Raw genomic sequence first — 22,862 nt, forward strand, 5'->3', positions numbered from 1 at the left:
TTGCAGATCTGTGGGAGATTTCACTTCAATTTGAAATGAAAGGGTGAAATCTGCATCAAGCAAATGAGCTCCATGTGAACGAGCCCCGAGGATGATGCCAACTGCAGGATGTCAGAGATGGACTGATAACCAGCGTTTACAGTTTACAAAGACACGGATTCCCATCTACTCCGTAGGGCATCAAGTTGAGAACACATGCATCTTATATTCCTGCGTGTAATGGGTTCTATGTTACAGATATAAATAAAATCCTGGGCCAGACATTCCCAAAAACTGTACCTTGCAGCTAAACGTTTTCATTCTGCTCTTGTGTTTTGGAAAACTTTCATGGAGAAGACTGTATAGAGCGGTTTACTCTGGTTAAGAGGTTATAGTGTGGTCATAATGATGTTAAATTGCATTTCCTTTCTCCCAGGCTAAAAGTGCCTACTGTATCTCTTGGCATTTCTCAAAAATCCTTGGCTCTCTGGCCATATATGGCATTCTATCTTTCTAGCTGTCATACCAAGCTCCCAGGCATTATTTGCTGAATGATCTCACACACTATGATAGCTCTCAACATTTTCTGTGCTGGATGATCAGCAGCGCAAACAGAGAGGAGAATGGGAATTACTTGCCGATCCCATAATTTAGTCCTTCATTAATCACTTTAGGACCAGAGATTTATCAAAATCCAAGGTTGTCAGCAGCACTCAAAACTCAAGTCCATATGGTTGGAGCATGCAAAATTGCACGCCGGACTAGGATCCAAATCCTGTTGTGTAGAAGTTCAGAATAGAAGGTGTCCGGCAGCAAGTCAAGGCTAAAAAATGTTTTTTTATTCCTCCATATACAAATTGCAAAAAGATAGCAAAAGTGGCAACGTTTCAGCTCCAATATGGTAGACTTGAGAAAGGCTCCCATATTGGAGCTGAAACATTGCCACTTTTGATATCTTTTTGCTATTTGCATATGGAGGAATAAAAATCATTTTTTATCCTTGACTTGCTGCCGGACACCTTCTACCAGAGAATTTTTTTTTTTTAGTTTCCTGTGCCTGCCTTCCAAGAGCCATAACTTGATTTTTTCCATTGACCTAGCCGTATGAGGACGACTTCCATTTTTAACGGTACCCTGAGACCCATTTTTTTGTCGATTAGGATCTTTTTGCAAAAGTGAGCTGTAGTTTTTATTACCACCATTTTAGGTCTATCTCACATGAAAATATTAGCGCAGTGTTTTGCAAAATTTGCACATGCAATACGCAATGAATAGAACCCATTAATTTCAATGGGTTCATTCACATAAGCTTATTTGGCGCACACGCATTTCGTTTGCATGAAAAAAAAAATGCAGCATGCTTTATTTTCTTGCGCATTTGCGTACATTTTTAACTAATTAACCTAATTGTCCATTTCAATTAATGGGGGTAGGATTATGTTTTTTTCTGTGTGCAAATGTGCACATGCCAAAAATACACAATACCTACGCAAATATGCAGTGTAAGTGCGCTTACACCTGTGTTACACCAAGCTTGTTCAAATCTTTTAGGCGTTGGGATAAAACAAAATTTGCAATTCTGGCACTTTTTTTTCTTTTTACTTACTGAAATGTGTATAGCTAGCCTTATTCATTCTGCAGTTATCACACCTAAACCATTAACTCCTTAATGACGCGGCCCTTCCCCCCCCCCCCCCATTTTCATTTTTTCCTCTTACCTTTTAAAAAAATCGTAACTCCTTTATTTATCCATTAAAGTCGCTGTATGAGGGCTTGTTTTTTTGCGGCATGCGTTTTATTTTTCAGTGGTGCTATTTAATGTACCATATAATGTACTGAAAAACTTTTTAAAAAGTCTAAGTGCAGTAAAATGAAAAAAAAAAATTACATTCCGCCATCTTTCGGTGCATTTTGTTTCTACGGTGCACAAACTGCAACAAAAATGACCGGATAACTTTATTCTATGGGTCAGTATGATTGCTACAATACCAAACTTGTATAGTTTTTTTGCTGTACTACTTTTTTTTTTTTTTTTTTTTTAAAGACATTTAATTTGTTTAAATTAATTTTCTGCCGCCAACTTCTGCGCCCAATAACCTTTTTATTTTTCCCCATCAACGTAGTTTTGCAAGGGCTCATTTTTTTGCGAGATGTCCTGTAGTTTACGTTGGTACCATTTTGGAATACATACGACTTTTTGATTGCTTATTATTGTATTTTTTCCTTGAGACAGGGTGAGTGAAAAAGTGCATTTCTGGCGTTCCTTATTTTTTTTTCAGACGTTCACTCTGCAGAGTAAATAATGTACTACTTTGATAGATCGGACTTTTACGGACGCGGCGATACAAAATATGTAATTTTGTTTAACAGTTTACATTTTTTTTTATAGATATGGCAAAAGGGGGGTGATTTAAACTATTACCCTTTTTTTTTTTTACAATTAATAAGACTTTATTGATCGCATTTTTCCTTTTTTCCTGGAGGAACACAACTAGTGATGCTTTGATTGCTCCTGCAGTATGATGTAATGCCAAAGCATTACATCATACTGCAATCTGACAGGCAGTCTATCAAGCCACCCCACGGGGATGGCTTGATGACAGTCTGCTAAGGCAGCCCTGGGACCTTTCAGAAGGACCCTGGTTACCATGACACCCATACGGCTCCCTGCAATCTCAGGGAGAGGAGAGGGGGGCGCTGTATGGCACCCCTGAAAATCGGGGAATTTAAATGCTCCTGTCAGAATTGACAATGGCATTTAAAGGATTAATAGCTGCGACTGACCGCACAGCCGATTGCAGCTATTGCCCGCGGGTGTCAGCTGTAATAAAGAGCTGACGCCCGCGCCATATGAAGAGAGGTTGCCCCGCGATCTTGCTTTATACATAGAACGACGATACAAGCAGTCAAAAGACTGTCGGCGGTCGTTAAGGGGTTAAATATGCATGTCTGGTTTGTACAAAAACCCAAGTTAACATGCATGTGTATTGAGATGAACCCGGCTTTACAGTTCTTTTGGAGGAAAACAAAAGATTTGTCTCCAAAAAAGCAAACCTGATCAACGCATTTCCTCTACATTTTGCCCATACACCAACAACTGTCAGACAAGACCGTTTCCTTTGGCCAAGCATATATTCATGTGTATAGGGGAGCCAAGCTATCAGGTCTTTAGGAAGTTAAGCTACAGCCAGACAGCTCTGCAACTGGCATATCTCCTGGGGAACAGAGATGGGACATTGAAAATCAACACCCTCAACCTTCTTTCCCCGGTTATCATCCGTTGGGGAAGACTTGAACCATGATTATTGGAGGGGTCAGATGACTAAACTCTAATTTGTATGGGATGCCTTTATGACAGATGATGCCCAAGAAGCCTCATATCAGTCAGATCCCAAGAAAACATCAGGCTCTGCCAATGTCCTACATGCATGAAAACGGAGCAGATTTATGTCAGGACTTATTAATGAAAGGAGTTTTCCAGGACCTAAAAAAGAAAAAATGTTAAAAACTGGCTTAAGATGAAGGAAAATTGAACACTTGCCTTAGGCTACAGTGGCGATTCCTCCACGGCCACTGACGTCTGAGAGGTCATATGCACAATGAATGGCACGTGACCATGCACCGCTTCTGGGTTCTAGACAAAGGGCATCAGAGCTGCAGGACTGGATTGGGAGAGCCGGCATAAGAGAGTATTCAATTTTTCTTAAACTTAAGCGCAATTATTTTTTTTTAATGTCTCAGAGCACCCGTTGAAGTATCCCGAGCCATCTCTGCATCACTGGAAAAATAGGTTGTTTTGTTTAGGATTTACGAAGAGACAAAATTAGACTCCCAGAAACTCGCTTATTTGCTGTAGAATTAAGCTTTAATTATACAGTAAGAGGGAACCGTCCATAGAAAAGGGTCAGTAAATTAGGAGTGTGGTCCATCTCATGTAGGGTTCATTTATATTGCACTACTGTATGTTATAGACACGTAGAAAACACTTCCAATTGCCTGGGAATCAATTTCAGTTTCCATTAGAATAAAATGAATGACACAGAAATACTCTCAATAGGCTAGGTCTGTTCATGCAGTTCTACAAAGGCAATTCGGGTCTTGTATACAAGCATTTCTGGAAATCTGAAGAATATCTCATCCATATAAATATATGCAAATATATGTCTTACTGTAACAGGAATACTGTATGTTTTACTCAAGACCACTTGTGACTCCATTGTTCTACATTCGTGATATTCGTGTGTACAGAACTTGAAAATATTGGAGTATTTTCTGCACCACAGAACAGTTAATCTTAAACACTGAAATATTGTGTCATAGTACAACCAGAGAACTGCTTATATGCTGAAAATGATAGGGCTCTATGAATGTTCTCAAACCTTCTATATAAAATTTAGATCATATGACAATATGGACTGTACTTACGTGCACAGAATGGACTGATCTTCACGATCTGAAAAATAAAAAAGTATTAGGTATTAAAAGTATATATTGACCATTAGCAACCCATTTTATGCTGCAAGCAAAATCGATACGTAAACCAGATGCAAGAGGTCCATAGAACATCTATACTGACAGAAAAGGAAATATTCACTTGCTACCAGTTCCAGTCATATATTCACATACAGAGGTCATATTATAGCTAAAACCTCTGGACTAGGCAACAGTTACATGCAAGCAAACCCATCGGGGGAACGATGGGGAAGGTATGTAGAACCCATCCCCAGACTTTATAGGTCACCTACTTTTAAGCCCATAAACTTAGCTTATATGGCTAAAAGTAGGCGACAGATTCCCTTTAAGATCATTGGGATTTACTGCCAATTAAGGTGTAATCTGTTGTACATGGAGGATTCTTCTTTCCTATATGGCAAAGTTATAAATACAGTTGAAAAACTTTATTAAAAAAGTGCATCAGTTTCTAACAAAGCTGGACGAAAATGTCCAATATTAAGGCACTGAAAAGGGGTTTCTTGCCAATCTTGCGTCTCAATTACTGACAGTGACCCAGTCACCCAAAAAGCCATCACTTTATTCTGACCCACTAAAAGGAATTAAGTTCCTACGTACGAATGAGTTCCCTTTAGCCTACAATAACTGCTGCTATGACTATTACAGCTATAGTTAACTTTATGTCAATCCCAACTACAGTATATTACTAGCTTTGCCACTGACGTGTATTCAGCCTCATTCACATGGGCAGTAGCCCATGTTGGAAAGATTTTTACGTGGGTTTCATTAAAAATCCATGTCAAATATTATGACAGATTTTCATTACAAATGCTACAGATCTCCATGGCAGCCTTTTAATGGGGCTGAACCACATGTGGATTTTCCAATGCACGCTTTGATGGAATTTACAGAAAGGATATGTCAATTTTTACCCTCAATGCAGATTTCAAATCTGCACACAAAAAACCCAACTGTGGGATACTATACCGATGCAGATTATGAAATGGATCTCAGCACTGAATCCATGTAAGAATCCTGGTCAATAAAGGACTGTGTGAACAGGACCTTAGGGTTATGTCACCTGTCAGATTTGCCCATCGATTTCTGCTGCCGACGTGGCAGCCGATCAACAAGGATTAGCCCCATTATCATTCAGTGGAGCCAATCTGCTGTAAATAAATGTGCTGATGAGTTTAAAATTCATAGCGCAGATATTATTCAGTGTGGATTTTTTTTTGTTGCATGCAAATGGTATATTTGTTAAATGGAATGCCTAGGAGGCTCCGGGAAATGAGAGCTCCCAGACTCCGAAACGCTGGCAATATCCCAGGTACAACACATACTTGTCTCTCCCTGTTCCTGCATTTCACTCCACCTCCCAGGTGACACCATAAACAATCCCAATGCAGAGTGGCATTAGGCTGTTGTCTGGGGTGGCACCTGGGGACATTTCCTATATAAACTGGAGAAGTAGAAGGAAAAAAACTTTGTACTTTGCATGCCACTTTGTTTCTTTTTTTGGAGTCTTCCCAATGTCTGTTCTCAAAGTTGGCAAGTATTGCAAATAGAGTTCGAAACATCCCCATTAACTTGAATTGGATATGGAGTGGTAGCAAATTTGATGACAATTTAGGCGCAGAACCCACATCTAAATCCTCATCAAGGAATTAACAGCTGCCATTTTGGTTCTTATTTGGCCTCCTTAGAAGTAATATTTACTTGAGATTTTTCTTCCAGTTTTAATTGTAACTTTTTTTTTTGCAATTTAGAGTTGACCACTTCTGTACCTCTTCAGGGAACTTTATTGTTTTATATAAATACGGCTGAAATAAAAAGGACACTAATATACAGATGTTTAAATATATGCTGTAAGGGTCCATGACTTGAGCCAGCCGGATGGAAGTTTTAATTCTCCATGGGGGAGAAGATCCTGTGTTCTTCTTACTATTTTTATCCTACATTGTTTTGTTTTCTCATCCTGTTGAGCTGTGTCTGAAGATGGCTTTCATACTGTCACAGATAATGGTTTTGACATGGAAAAGTCCATTTATATTAGGAAATGTCATGTTTCTTTTGGACATGACCGACATGGCCAGAACAGTTTATTCTCATAATTACGGAGTAAGATGGTGTGTATATACACTTCAGCTTGTGTATCAATTGCAGAACCATTAAATTCAATTATTCACTTATAGATAATCCTGGAGTTTTGGACCATGTTAACACATCACACATCCGTTGTGGTTTGTATTTGGATTCCTTGTTAATAAAATACAGGAATACATCCCAAGAGAAGAGATCTCTTCCTAGTTTTCCCAGAACAATTGGAGACTGACGCAAGTATGTTGGAGCACGCTCAAAAAGGGGGTTCTTTGCTCTTAAGAATCTATTTGTTAGAAGGGTTAGCTAGTGATCAGCTAATCCTTCAGCTATGATCTGTGGGAAAACTAAGCAGCAAGTGCTCAGTTTCCCTACAGCACCACTGCAGGGGAAACTGAGTATTACAAGGTGCATACCAAAATCAAGGAACAGTTTGTGCGATACATGAATGTACTAGGTCATCCACAGTGAAAGATGCTGTTTGAAGCCACTTGACGCTCTACTATTTGATGGCTCTTCAAACTAAGAGACCTTTCTTTATTGTCTTTAAAATACTATAATAGGGAATTTGAAATTAAGGGGGAGTACTCCAGTAATTCAAAGGGAAAGTATTATGCTTCATAAAGCAATAACTTGTTTTACAAAGCAGCAGAGATGTATGTATGCTTTATGGATGCTTTGTTTTACTGGTCAGGCATGATCGTGAATGTTCACTTATCAGTAACAGCTAATGGAGCATAGTGCAAGGAGAAAAGGGTCCTAATGAGACTTCCCCTTGCTAGCTCAGTAAGCATCAATCGGCCACAATAAAAGTGGTCAACTTAATTCAACCTCTTTAAATGTCTAGCTAATGGAGCTTTAACATGGGACGATCTGTCGGAAAACAGTAGCCTGTGCTTTCCAGACCCATCTACCCTCATTCACAGTGAGCGGGCAGTTGATCCTTAGTGAACAACTCCCCGTTCACATGGAACAATCTATTAACTATAAATATATGTAGTTGTACAATACTCTATTAAGGTATTGAACAAGTCCACATTGTCAGGATTGTTCATCATAACTCAGTTACACTTTAACAAACATTTTGAAGATCTCCAGGTGTCTGTATATTGTATCCAAGATTATTGGTTTGAAGCCAGAACACCATATATGTGCATTCAATGTTATGTGGCACCATGCCCAGGAGTAGTACAGTGCATGTACCACTAGACAGAAAAAAAAATCCTTTGGATAATTAAATGGATGTCAGTGGTGTTCTAAAGTTTTTTAAAAGCTTTGTGTCACGGATACAGGGTTTTACGAGTCCAAAAGTCACCAACCTGTGACTAACAAAGGGGTAGAAAGCAAGGTTAACTTTTTTCCAGCTCCCTGGATTCTGCACTTGTGGAAAATTGAGTCAAATCCAATCCTGCATGGCCTAGCATGCCCAAACATACTTAGATACCACGACTAACCATTTGAAAGGTAGGTCAAACACACAACTATCACACTTTGGGTTTATGGATCACCAAAAAATAGTAAAGGAAGCTGACTAGATAAAGTTTAAAGCTTTATTCTAAAAAGGGTTAACAGTGCTTAGGTAAAAATATACAAAAGGAGATAAATACAGAAGGGTAAGGAGCATACATATACACAAAAAACAGTATGAAAATTTAAATATTAAAAAATAGAAAATACCAGTCTACAAATTGGTTTCAAATAGTCATGGGGAAATGAGTGCGGAATGGGGCATTTAGATGCCATTCCTGGGTCTGACTATTTTGGGAGGAGATCCCTGTTTGTTATAAAGCCTTCTCTAAGTCACACCTCTGTGTTCCCTTGTGACATCATTGATGGGTTGACAGTATATGGGCAGCTTTTTTGGATGGAGACCCAATTTAACATTTTGGTCATATTTCCCTAGGAGGTTTACCCAATAGGGAAACTATCACCACCATGTTTCATATCACAAGATTTACGTAAAAGATATACAATAGGTATCAATATACGTATAAGAATACGAAACATTATATGCGATTCTGTGGGTCCAACAGCAGTGGGAGAGAATGCACTGTGCCCATGGTATACTCATTGTTCTGCAAATATAACGGCTGTTGAGCTGCAGCCTTCGAATGACCCATACTTCCCATTATGAATTCTGATTTTGCTTAATAAAAGTATCATCTCTCCATGCCACAACATCTGGGTTTAGTATTGGACACAGAATGGTAGACAGTGGCGGAGGGATATAAACAATCGACATCTCCTTGTAACTTGGATATCACCACAACAAAGGACTTCTCTGCTGATCACAAAAAGCAGAAAGGGATATCAAAAGACCCCTCCAGTATAGCTGTGGAAGGCAGTGGAATGAATATTAATGAGCTCTGCTAGGCAGAAAATACACTTAAGGCCCATTTACACTGAATGAATGTCGGGCAAACAATGTCCGACACTTGTCCCTGTGTGAACTCACTCCCATGCTGCTGCACAGGAGCAAGTATTGCTGGCTCGCTCACAGAGTGAAGGGAGGGGGCTGGGGCGGCTGGAAGAGATTTCACTCCTCACTCTCCCCTGCCCCTCTCCATTCACTTAACACGGTGGCCGTTCAGTACTGAACAGCTGCTGTTTACACTGAACAAACATCGGGCATCGTTTGCTTGACATTTGTCCCGTGTAAATGGGCCTTTAAACATCTGCCTAGATCCACTCAACTTTCCAGAGACCAGAAGAGTGGCAGATGACGCAACAAGATGGGTGACGATCTACCATTATCACATCTCCTCAATGATTTCTTATGTTCTGTTTGTCACCCTGTCAATTAAAGTGCACCATATCACTTTCTGCATGCCATCACTTGAGTTCAAATAGTACCACAGAGTTACATACTAGATGCACCTTTATCATTATTGTAATGGTAATAAAACAAGACTGGTAATGCACTTCTCTATTCTCCCATTCAATTATGTTGTGCAAGAATCACAGAAGTCTAAAGATTGGAAAAATTACTGTTTTACTTCAAGTTTTAGATGAGTTTTAGGCAGCCCATGGAATCGCTAAGGTTCCATATTGTACATGTAATCTCCCCTAGAATCAATGATTTGGATAACAATACCTTCCTAGCACAACATCCAGTGGAACAAATCAGTTTTCCCCACTTTGAAGGTAAGGAAGAGAATTGTGTAGGGCAGTAGCAAATTTTAGAGTACATGGGATGCAAAGGAGAAATCTTGGAGTCAAACTCAAGGATCAGACAAGAGGAAAACAAAAGGAGAACTGAAGTCCCTACAACAAATCTGCCATATGTGAACTTAGCCCTTAGAGCCCTAGTACAAGCAAGTCATGATCAGAAAGGAAATCATGTTATGCAAGTGTCAATAGTCTCTTGTAGTCAGGCCCTCTAAACTTAGGTTCTTGCTTTGAAGTTTACAAATATTTGGCATTATGCATCTCCCTAAGCTTTTACATTTAGATTAGACTGAAATGATATGGTAAATGTAGATGTTGTGTTGCGAGTATAGTATATTAAATCCCTTTCATTATTATTTCATATCACGTCTTTATAAAGATTAGAAGGGGTAGACCAGCGTTTCACACTCCAGACTAAGGCCAGGCCCTGTGCTTGGCCAGCGTTCGCGCGTACCTGTATTTAATCCATATGCAGATGGTCTGGACGGCTCACGAGCGGAAATCACAATCGCTGTGACATTTCTTAATGGGTGCGGAATGCCGCGGATCGTCCGAGCGGGTGACAATTGCGTATTCTGCAATCCAAATCTGGTCGTGCGAGACCGGCCTAAGTAAACTATGCTCTGGCATCAGTACGACAAATGTATCGGGGTGCATGCCTCTTTGTTGCATCTGGCCTTTGTGTGCCAGACTAATGCCTACACAGCTACGAGCTGGGATAAATTCCAGCTATAATCTGCACCAGTTTCTTGTGTAAATCCTAGTAGATCTGACAAGCCACATGTGGCCATGCTCCACCCACTTTGAGTAAATAGAGATTGGCAGAAATGTCTAGAGTCATAATTTTGGCGTATGTGCAAAATCTATGACTTTTGTATATTAAAAGTCTGGCATAGAAATCTTCATACACATGCCCGAAGGAGTCTTGTAAGTCAGTCAGGTAAGACCTTCCATAGCTTTTTAAGGCTCTTTTATGGGGCAAAGAACAAACATTCTTTCCCAATCATCACTTTGTATAACTCTGGCCAACGATAGAACAAATCAAGACGTTTATTAGTGGTTCATCGCATCTTTTAGGGGAGCATAAAAAGCTGTGTAAATTGGTTCATATAAAACAATCCACTGCATGATAATCGCAGCATGTAATTTAAAAACTAAGGCGTGCTAATCAGCTTGCTATATCACCAATTGGCGCTTCTTACGGGTAAGTAATCTTCCTCTGTAAAAGGACCTTTAGTTTACATTTCTTTACAATGTTATAGGGGGAAAAAAAAAAGTTTGACCAATTCAAACTCAAAAATTCTCACAGGAGAATTTGTCCCATTCCCTCAGCCTTGTTGAAAGCATAAAGGCCAAAACTGCATGCGTGGTTTACGTGGCACACTGAGAAGGCCATATGGTATGCCCATTAAGAAAGCATATTCACCGCAGCCCTAGCCCAATATTGGAATATGTGCCTTTGCATAAACTCAAATACATGGATGAGCCGTAAGGGCCCATAGAATGGGCAGGAGTACATTTGTGCGTTTTGAGCAGTTTTTTCTGTATCCTTGATGCCTGTGTGCATCTCCTGCTCCACATGCTAGCAGTCCATAGATGTCACAGTGGATGATGCTGTGTCGTTTTCGGTTATCCAGTGATTCTTTGAGAACATCTACTTCTGTCCAATCTCAAGCCTAATCTAACATTTGTCACAAGGATGTAGTCTTTCTGGCAGCTTTACCATAAAAGGCTATTTCAGACAGAAATTGGGATCGGGCTCAGTTTTGTGAATTTCTACAACTAGTAATAAAGCCCTAAGAATAAAAAACTATTAAAATCCCTCAGCAGGAGCTGGCCTGCTTGTTGATAGTTTCCAGGAATGGCAGATTTTGGTACATCTAAACAAGGTTGGTGAGGTGTTGGAATGAAGTATGTAGATATTGGGTATGCATGTAGCATCCCCGTTTAGTGAATGCTTTGGGCCAGGCAGCAGTGCTGAGGGGGCTCCTGTGGCTTCTCCATAACTTTGTTCAGTCTATAGATTTATGCAGACATTTAAATTGATCCTGAAGCCCTCTAAGCACTTATGATTAAGCTAAAAGTTCTCACCAATCCTGTGCCACTAATGGCAATAAACACATTGTCATGATTTATTACAGCTGGCATTTTTTAGAGCATTTAGTGAAAGGATATTTATTGGGCTTAGTTAACCTCTAGCACCTCAAAGGATGTAATGATTGTTCATTTTGGATCAACTTTTCTTCTAAACACTATAGTTCTTGACATGCAAATAATGTCAGACCCTGGGAGCAGGACCTACATCCAATCTATTTATACCCAGGCATTGTCTTTGGCAAAAAGACAAGCCCAACTTCATATAAGTGCTCCATTGTGTGTAGGATGTTATTGGCTGCCCTCCCCACAGCAATAACTAATTAAATCCAAGTCTCCTTCATAAATGCCAATTATACTGTAACAAAGCTAACACGTCAACTAAACCAACTGCAAACCGCAATATCTAACATGAAATGAAAATACAAAATTATAATCTGCAGATGGATGTGATTCAGAGTGTGTAGTTAGAAAATTGAGAATTGAACACTTCATCCCCTGAGGTTAACTTTGATAGTGGATTTAAACATGTTTAATATGATCACACACAATCTGCATTATGTTACATATGTTAATGCTATCTTGACGTACTCCATTATATAAATGTTGACAATAGTTTTTATTAAGTGACCATTAAGTGTAAACTTTCTTGGCTAGATTTCCATTCTGACAGTCTTATTTGCATAGCCAAGGTTTTGTTATAATGATTAGAGTTGTGGTGATTAGATGAACGGTTTTGCCACCTGAGGCCCTAAAAGTGGTTCCATCCTTGATCTATAAAAAAAGCTCCCAGAGCCTACTTGTGTGATGGACCTCTTTCTGCTCACACAGAGCTTGTTGACCACTAGACATGTCTCTGATGCAATTGTAGAGATTTCGCACACAGATTGAGGCATGCGCATTATTGGAATACAAGAAGCTGGATGGTCGTAGCGATAAATTGCCACCTGGGCCGTTCTGACCAGATTGTTAGGAGATGTTGGGACCAGTGGATGCATGGGGGCACACAAGGGGACCAAGCTAAGGACAACCTCCACACAACACCAGTAGGGAGGATCGTCCGACAAGCACGAGCAGCTATAACCATTTCATTGTCCACCATCCATAGACAGGTGACACGATCGTTATAGGCTCCTGTATCGGTCTGAACCATTTTCAGGCACTTGGCTGAAGGACATTTGGCCTTGCAGTACCCACTACATGTACGGCCTTTGACACCCATCCAGTGTAACTTCAGTTTACATTGGTATTGTGAATGATGATACTGGACTGCTACGGAGTGAAACCGATTTGTCTTCAGCAACAAACCCAGGTTTACTTTGAGCAGTGATGGCTGTGTTTGTGTTTAGGGACCCAGGGGTGAGCGCCTCAATCCTGCCTTTGCTGTGGAGCGGCACACTGCCCCCACTGCTGGTGTGATGGTCTGGGAGGCCATCGCATACTACAGTCTGTCATCCCTAGTAGTGGTACAAGGAACAAGGATAGCTCAGCTATATATTGAGGACATCCTGCAGCCACCTGTGTTGCATCTCACGACAGGGCCCCCAGGAAGCATTTTCTAGCAAGATAATGCTCAGCCGCACACAACAAGGGTGTCACAAGAATGCCTCCACAACATTGTCACACTTCCGTGGCCTGCCCGGTCACCTGATTTACTGTCAACTTGTATAAGACCATCTGGGGCACCAACTTCAGCAGCTTACAAGTTTGCACAATCCAGAGGCCCAGTTACAACAAATGTGGACCAATATGGCACAAGATGCCATAGAGAACGTGTATGCCTCTATGCCCGCGCAACTGGGTACTAGAGCATACATTTAAGTGTTCCGTTTTCTGCAATAAATCTTTTGCTCTGATATTGTAACAACATATATAATCATTACAGTCACACATAAAATATTCATTCAAAAGGTTTTTAGGAGATACTGTCCTGGAATACCTCAAGGAAAATAGCCGTATAAGGCCGCCTGCACACGGGTGGAAATCCCCCGGCAGGATTATCCACGGGATTTTCGCCACTGAAAGCCTGCATAGGAATGTATTACAATACGCACTCCTTTGCAGACGGCCGCGGTTTGGCCACGTGAAATGTCGTGCGGCAAACAAACCGCGGCATGTCCTATTTCTGTGCGGGGCTCGCAGAGCCTCGCCCAGAAACGTCACTCACCCGGCCGCCGGCTCCGGTCTGCGCATGCGCCGGCAGCCGGCACATGAAAGAGCCGGGTCCGCCAGGCGCAGGCGAGTACGCGCTGCTCCCTGCAGGCTCTGGGGTCGGGTCCCGCGGTGAGAATTCTCGCCGCCGGATCCGACCCGCCCGTCTGCAGGCGGCCTAACTCGGTATAAGCACGGGTTTATGAGAGATCACTCCTGTCAAACCAATCTGATCAGCTTCTATGAGAAGGTACGTTCTAGACTGGACCAGGGAGTCACTGGATCTTGTGTATCTGGATTTGATGTTTTGTTTGATACTGTGCCGCATAAAAGGTTGGTATATAAAATGCAAATGCTTGGTCTGGGTGAGAATGTGTATAAGTGGGTATGTAACTGGCTCAATGATAGAAAGAGGGTGGTTATTAATGGTACTGTGAAAGTAGCTATAATATTTTCTATTCTCCATCTGGTCTTGCAACCCGCTCTTCTTCTCCATCCTTCCTTAGAAACAATTAGAACATCTAAATATGTGCTATCACAGAAATGCAAGGCCATTTACTGAGGTCTCATGAGAAACAGCTTCAAATAGGCCTGAGAGGAGTCTTGCTTCTTGAGAGATGTCACTGCTCTTGTTGAGTTTTTAGTAACCAATGGTAATAAAGAAATTCTAATAATTCTACCCTGGTTTCAAAAGTCTTTCTATAAAATACTTCTGCCAATTAATAAATAAGGCAACTTCCTATCACATTCAATGCTGTGTAGGTTTTGTAAGCTTCCTCAAGCCTTAACTCTTAATTTGGCCACCTGAAAACATACAAACTAGCGAATATTTGCGCTAACACTACATACTCTGATTGGGTCACCATTACCAGTGGGGGAACATCAGAACCCTATTTTTTAATGTATTAATGGCCTGATAGAAGGATTGTACAGTCAAATATCAATATTTGCAGAGGATACAAAACTATGTAAAGTAATTAACGCAAGGGAGGACAGAATGCAGTTGCAAGTAGATTTGCATACGTTGGGGACTTGGGTAAAAAAAGAGGCAGATGAGGTTTAACACTGATAAATGTAAGGTTCTGCACATGGCCAGAGGAAATATAGGTCACCATTACATACCAAATGGGAAATCCTGACATAGAAAAGGACTTTTAGTTAACTGTCAGCTTAACTGGAGCAACCAGTGTCAGGCAGCTGCTGCCAGGGCAAATAGGATCATGGGGTGCATCAAGAGATGTCTAGGGGCACATGACAAGAACATTGTTCTTCCTCTTTACAAGTCACTGGTCAGACTACACATGGAATATTGTGTACAGTTTTGGGCACCCGTACTCAGGGAGAACATTTCAGAGCTTGAGCGGGTAACAAAAGCCACCAACTAAAAGAAATGGAATGGGTGGACTAAGATACCCAGAGAGGTTATCAAAATTGAGGTTATTTAGTTTAAAAAAAAAAAGATGGTTTAGGGGCAACCTAATAACTATGTATAAATATATCAGGAGACAATACAGAGATCTCTCGCATCATCTGTTTATACCCAGGACTGTAACAAGGGGGCGCCCTCTATGTATAGAGAAAAGAAGGTTTCTATATCAACATAGAAGGAGGTTCTTTACTGTAAGGCTATGCAACTCTGCGCCTGAAAATTTGGGGATGACAAAATCGCTAGAAGAGTTTAAGAGGGGCCTGGATGCCTTTCATGAGTGTTATAATATTACATGTTATAGTCATTAATTACTTCAGAAGGTTTGTTAATCCAGGGATTATTCAGATTACTAGACCTAGGGTCAGAAAAAAAGAATTTTTGTTCCTTAAAAAAAAAAAAAAAAGGGGGGGGGGGGGGAAATTGGCTTCTTCCTGATTGGTTTTTTTTTGCCTTCCTTTGGATTAACATTGGGGGACAATAGGCTGAACTAAATGGTCATGTCTTTTTTTTCAGTCGGACATACTATACTATGATTCTGACAACTCCTCCTAAGTGCTTAACTTGTTTAAAAATAAGTGCACATTTACTTTAAGTCAGAGAAGCCAGATCTGCCTTCATCAGTTGCTTGCCAAGGCAGCTTAATTCAAGGACAGGCGGGGTATGAAGAGCACAGCTGTCCAGCTGTGTTCTGCATCCCTCACTCAGAGGGCTCAGCTGTATAACAGCCAGGCGCTCCGAGCAGAAAACAAGCAGTCCCGCTTGTCTTCTGCATCCCCCGCTTGAAGCGCTCCGTTGTATAACAGTCGGGCGCTCCAAGCAGAGAACATTGGATGCAGAAGACAAGTGGCCTCGGTTGTCTTCTGCATCCCCCGCTCGAAGCGCAAAGTGATCGCTCAACGTTTGAGCAATCACTTTGCGCTGAATGCAGACAGCGATTATCGCTCAAACGTCGCTCAAAATACATCTTTTGAGTGATAATCGTTCTGTCTAAACCAGGCTTAACTCCAGTCCAAAACCTCTTAACTTTATTGACACATTATAATGAACATAAAAGAAGTTCTAGAGAGGACAACATCCTCCGAATGTAAACAATTTAAATTTCAATTCACTAACAGTATACAGATTTTTTTCAAAATGGTGAAGAAATCCCTATTAGAAAGTTGTACAACTTTTCTTCATGCTATGATTAATCTTTATTTACATTAGATTAGAATACCCCTTTAAGGCCGGATGCAATCTTCCCATGTTTGCAAGCTTTGCCTGAGAAGCTTGTGCACAACTTGCATCAGGCAGCACATGGACACCCGTCTGTGTGCTGTCCAATTTACACAGACAACGCATAGATATGCATTAGCAAGTCCTGTTTCTCATCCATGATACAAACAAGGATAGAACATGTGATTTGTCAGTCTGCATAACCCCATACGCTTTACTGGGGCCACGTGCTGCCTGTGAGATAACACAGACCGCAAACAGCTCCAAATACACTAGTGTTCCAGAGGACTTAATAAAGGGTTTCCTTTCTAATTGTTTGCAGAAGCAATGAACCAACCCCTTATGGGCCATGTCATTTTAGGTCTTCAAGGTGACAATCTTCAGATTTTTCATCTTGTCATTCTAGAACTAAAATTTTTGTTTGCCCATCAATGCAGCAATTAGTGTTTTTTGCAGGGCATGGTGTAGCTTCTACACCTATTTTGTGGTACATATATGTAAATTATAAATTTTTTATTTAATTTGTTACATTTTTCCTTTTTTATGGTGCCCATTGCTGGCCTGCACTAAGAATAGGCCATTGGTATGCTCCAACAGGCTTTTCTAGGAGACAACCGTGGGGACCTTTATCTGGCCCCATACTGACTCAATAGTGATGGCATCCATGGTGCTAATGTCACTGGTGCTAATGTCACTAGGGCTAGTAATGACAGCTAAAAGGATTAACTGCTGTGTATTACAGCCACATGGTGATCACTTTGGCGCAGTCCCAGTGACCATATGTTCACTTTGACTTAAAAGTACCTAAAGATATCTCCAAATACCTGAGATCTTTGATCTGCAATTACATTGCCATGCGAGAAACTGCTAGAGGAGTTTCCCATGCATGATCTATCCTTACCACAGCCCATCAATGTTTGATTGTTGGCAAGCCTTGTGAGCTCCTTATCACCTTCATTGTTTATAGCGGTTCAGAGGCATTAAAGGGCGTTGTCTGCATGTTAAACAATTTATTTTTTTTAATGCATCCAAATCTGTTAAAATAATAAAAAAGGTACACTACTTACTCATTCTCTTTCCCAGTGATTCAGTGCTGGAGTCCACAGTCCTCCCGGTCTGGAACAGCTATCACCAGCCAATCAGAAGCCACAGTAGTCCAGTACCGTTCTGGCACCCAGCATTTGAGTAGTGGTGCCAGGACAACAGCATGTAACAACTGTGGCTTCTAATTGTCTGTAGCCATTCCAAAAGAAAGACTGGCTGAAGCGCTGGATTGCCGGGGAATAGGACAGGTAAGTACAATACTAAAAGCAGAGGTAGATTGCTTTTAGCATTTTTAAGATGTAAAACACCTGGACAACCCTATTAAGTGAATAAGATGTGCTACAGTACCAGGGATGGCCAACCCAATGGACAAACCGATGTGCCCGTGTTTATTGAGCACTATGGCCTCTTCATTGTGCTGATCGGTGGAGGTCTCCGAGGACTGGAGAACCCCCTAAAACTAAACAAGTAGACAGTAAGTAGTAATGGTAGTAAGAGTTCATGTACAGTATGAAGTCAGTATATAGCGACCTACAAATTTTCCATATAAATGTAAAAATATATGGGAAAAAAAAAAGGGAGCGAGAAGAATGTTAATGACTAAATGAAAGACAGTCTCTCAGCTGAAGATATTTTGTGTGTGGGCGTTGTGTGCAAATTGCGTGCAACAGGAAGAAAACAAACAAGAATGTGAACGGCCATAGTTTATTTTCCTTGGTCTGGAGTAAGCAGAGTTGGGCATGTCCGACATGTATATTTTAGGATAACTTGTTTGTTAATATAGAGTAGAACTGAAATCCTCTCTCTCCAGATCTGTAACCCTCTCACTTTATTGATTTTTGGATTTGGATAAGCTTTACAATGCCCTGCCTTTGCCAATATGCATATAAGGGAATGTCTATTCTTGAGCACTTTTTTTAGTCTAAAAAGATTAAAAATTCCTTGGCAATTTAATATCAGACCTCTAAATCATCTGCATAGACTTATGGGCCTTTTACATGGGCTGATTATCGCTCAGAATAGTTTAGATTCCCGTTCAGTTGATGCATGCATTTACATGGGAGTGTCGTTCAGTTCTACATGCAGAAAACTGAACGTGCCGTTCAGTGTAAACTGCGGTCATTCACTTTTGAAAGACTGTCTGCTTACTGCAAATGGAAGCGGGTGTGGTGTGAACTCCCTCCGGCCCACTCCACCTCCATGCCGGCAGCGCTGCGAGTGATACCAGTGATTCTAGATCCTGTACTGCTGGCATCAGCACAGCTTGCCCAACAGCTCATCCCGTGTAAGAGGACCAATAGAATTAAAGGGGTAGTCTGATAAAATTAAGTTATCCCTGCTTCACAGGATAGGGATAAGTATCTGATCAGTAGAACTCCAGCTGCTAGGACCCCGCCAATCACCAGAAAAAGGAGTCCCATGTACCCCCGAATTAATGAAGCAGTGGCAACTTATGGGCGTTGCTGATCTATTAATTTCAATGGGACTGCCTGAGACAGTTGAGCTGAAGCACTAGGTATTGGCAAGAGTCCCAATAGTCAAACCATCATTGATCAAATTGTTAATCTGTATCCTATGGATAGGGGAAAACGTCATTTTAGTAGAATATCCCTTTCAGTGATAGAACTGTGGCAGCTTGCAGCTGCCACAAGAGTGTCCAGCAGCTTCCTGCATGCATACATTTAAAGGGGCTCTTCCCAAGATATCGATTTATACAGAAGATAGGTGTTACGTATCAAATTGATGGGGGTCTGACCTGACTGGGACCCCAAGAACAAAGGTCCCTTTATGTGAGCCAGCAATCAACTCCCACGGATAAGTGGTAACGGTGTTCTCCCAAGATACCAATTTAAGAAAACATTATGCAGTAAGCGCCAAATAGTTGTGCCTGTAGACTAACAGAATGACATTAATCTGATCACTATTAAGACATTAAGAAATTAACTAGCATAGTATGTTTGACATAGATAGGACATGGTGTTAAAAGATGGACGTTCTCTTTAACACAAATCCTCACATTAGGTTAATCTGCACTTCTAGTCATGAGTATGCAAATATAGAAGAGCCCTAATATGCCACAGGAAATAAATTACTTGCAGCCTCCATATCAGCATATAAACAAACAGGATGTTCTAAAAGTCCCTTCAAAGACAATATAATCCAACGAACCGCATGTTAACCCTTTCCAATGCAATTTCCCTTATTTATTTTGGGTGGGAAATTGCGTTATGGATTACTTAGAATTACTTAGCAGAAACACAAACTGTCATACTTTTTTTAAAGCAATTTTCTTAAAATTAAAAATGTGAGTTATGAGTGTTTCACATCAGGATGATCACTTGTAAAACACCAGTGACCGTGTGCCAACTGTCTCCAACATGGTCTTCTCTTTATCCAAAAGAGTCAAATCTTTTGCATACAGAACTGCTTGTTTCCACCGCCTACTATTCTACCTAAGGGTTCTTTCACACGAGCGTATATCGCCCGCCGTTTTCACGGTCAGCCGATATACGCTACGATCTGAGGCATTGAATTTCAATGCATCAGATCACATGGCTGTATTCCCGCGACGTAAAAGCGCCCGGCCAGCCAATATTGCGCTGGGTGTTTTTACATCGGCCCCAAAAGATAGCCCCGAAACTATGTTTTGGGCCGGAATCCGTCGGCCACTGTATGGGCTCCTATGGGAACTAATGACAGTGGCCGGAGAAGGGAAGTGGGAGGGAGTTTAGCAGTGTGACTGCTAAACTCTCTCCCTCTTTTCTCCTCCCCTCTGACTGATTGCGGCGGGAATGGGTGAAAACAGCGACCGATATACACTCGTGTGACAGAGGCCTAAACCTGATATTTCCATCTGTTTGTGGTACTACTATGTCTGCTAGGCAGCACACTTGCAGTCTTGGGGTCAGAATTGACCAGAAGCTTTCCTTTACTTCCTATATTCAATCACTTGCACGTCTATGGCACCTGCACCTCAAAACACAGAATGTAATTATCTCTGAACTCACTTTCCTTTCCCCACAGTAAGCTTTTCCTGGTTACAGATTCTCTATAAACTTATATCACTTTCATCCACAAAGCTCTCCACAGTGCTGCACCTCCCTCCTCCATCTACCACCCTCCCTGTGCTCCATGTTCTGTTAGGATTCTAACATTAACATCCTCATCAAAGCCTCCCACTTCTGTCTCCAAGACTGTACTCCTGTTCCAGTTCTCCGGATTATCCAAATCCACTGCATGCTCTATTTGTTGTGGAAAAATCCACCCATGAATTTTGGTGCGGCTTTTCTCTACGGTGTGTGATCATAACCTCACTTGTAATCTTGAATGTGCAGTTAACAAACATGTCTGAGGGTATCAAAGTACATTGTAATCTGAATTACTACCAGGGCATTCTTCCCTTAGAAGTTATCAGATCTGGAGGAAACTTGTGTACAATAATTAAGGTTATCATCAGATTTCTGGGAACTTGTATGCGGTAATTCAGACCTATTTAAAAAAAAAAGCTTTACTATGATGCGGTGGTGCAGATGTTTTTCATTGTATAGATTGTTCCTGTAATTCCAGCTTCTAGATAAAGAACCATTGCATTATTGCCAGCTGTGTCTGCCTGAGGACATTACCAGATTTGGAAGAAAGATACTCTGTGTGTGGGGTTTTTTACTTTGTATTCATCAGCTGTAGAATAACTGGTCCGAAATAGACACACAACTATAAGGAATTCTAAGTGGTTAAAGCAGGCCCAACAGAAGGTCGTATATAAGCACAGTATGTATAGAATTCTTGCACAATAGTTTTGTCTTCGTATGTTCTCTTATACATACAGCAAGACATGGTTTTGTCTACAAGCAGTTCAAGAGACATTGCCCAAGATTGTTTCCCCACCTACAACTTGTACAGAACCTATTAAAGACATAAGTGTATGGGCAGTTGAGACTTGCATGAGAAAAAATGCCCCTTTGCAACTTTCTTCAACAGTTTCAGCATACTCACAAAATGGATGAAATTAAATACTATGGCACAGGTGAGAGCTATCCGTTCCCTGACCCACCAGTTTTAGGCTACAAGCCACTTAAGACTTGTGGTCTACAAGGTATTGGGAACTCAACAAAGGCTGGTGCAATGCTGCGACATCATTAAGTGCACTTGTGCCATACTACCCACAGGAGGACTTAACTCTGAGTCGTGGACATGAAGTCAGGTTTGGGTGGTGTTGGAGTTGGGAGAAATGTACTGACCAACTCTGGCTTCAAAAAAGTGGATTATACCCACCTGATAATCAGGTTTCCAGTAGTCTCCACGACAGCACCAATGAGATTGCCTCCTCCTGGTAGGACAGGAACATACTGAGAGGTTAAAAGCTCCCCCCCTTCCCCACTTTCCTCAGTGGATTCTAACGAATTGCCGGGGCAGGAGCTAAACTTAAATTTTTTCCCCTAACCGGGGTTTTTTAATTTTTAAATTTATTATTTTATTTTTCTAGGGCGGGAAAGGTACGGGTGCTGTCGTGGAGACTACTGGAAACCTGATTATCAGGTGGGTATAATCCACTTTTTCCCCCAGTCGTCTCCACGACAGCACCAATGAGACGTACCAACTAAAGTTTATTAGGGTGGGATCGCTGCCGAGAGGACTTTGCGGCCGAAGGCCATGTCCTCGTCCTGCTGCACTTTTACCCTATAGTGTTTAGTAAACGTGTGGGGTTTTTTCCAGACTGCGGCCTTGCAAATTTGCTCGACCGAGGCTGAACTGTGTTCGGCCCATGAGGACGCTACTGCCCTTGTGGAATGGGCTTTAAGCGCTAACGGGATCTCCTTCCCGAGGGCTTTATAGGATTCTATGATGGCCAGGCGGATCCACCTGGCTATGGAACTTTTCGCTGCTTTGCTACCCTTATTTGGGCCACCGAACTGGACGAACAGGTTGTCGTCCCGCCTCCAGTGGCTCGTTGTATCTATGTAGGTTAGGACTGCTCTCCTAACGTCCAGGCAGCTTAGGGTTCTTTCCTCCTCGTTTTTTGGGTGGCTGAAGAATGAGGGGATTATTATATCCTGGGACCTATGAAAATCTGACACTACTTTCGGCATAAAGGCCGGGTCTGTTTTAAATATTAGTTTGGTGTCTGTAATTTTCATAAACGGGTGGCGGATGGACAAGGCCTGTAGTTCACTAACCCGTCTTGCGGATGTAATGGCTACTAGGAAGATGGTCTTGATTGTCAGCATTCTTA

The 22,862-nt window shown here is 41.3% G+C and overlaps 1 protein-coding gene across 3 annotated transcripts in view; it reads right to left on the reverse strand.

Annotated features, from left to right (window-relative positions):
- The window catches only part of MYH11 (myosin heavy chain 11), an 89,831-nt gene that overhangs the window by 43,156 nt on the left and 23,813 nt on the right, over nucleotides 1-22,862 (reverse strand). For all 3 annotated transcript variants that reach the window (XM_066576230.1, XM_066576229.1, XM_066576231.1), the window contains exon 4: nucleotides 4,405-4,432. In XM_066576230.1, coding sequence (XP_066432327.1) covers nucleotides 4,405-4,432 — 28 coding nt within the window. The remainder of the gene's footprint in view (nucleotides 1-4,404; nucleotides 4,433-22,862) is intronic.

This window comes from Eleutherodactylus coqui, chromosome 8, assembly GCF_035609145.1.
Source record: "Eleutherodactylus coqui strain aEleCoq1 chromosome 8, aEleCoq1.hap1, whole genome shotgun sequence".
Taxonomy (NCBI): domain Eukaryota; kingdom Metazoa; phylum Chordata; class Amphibia; order Anura; family Eleutherodactylidae; genus Eleutherodactylus; species Eleutherodactylus coqui.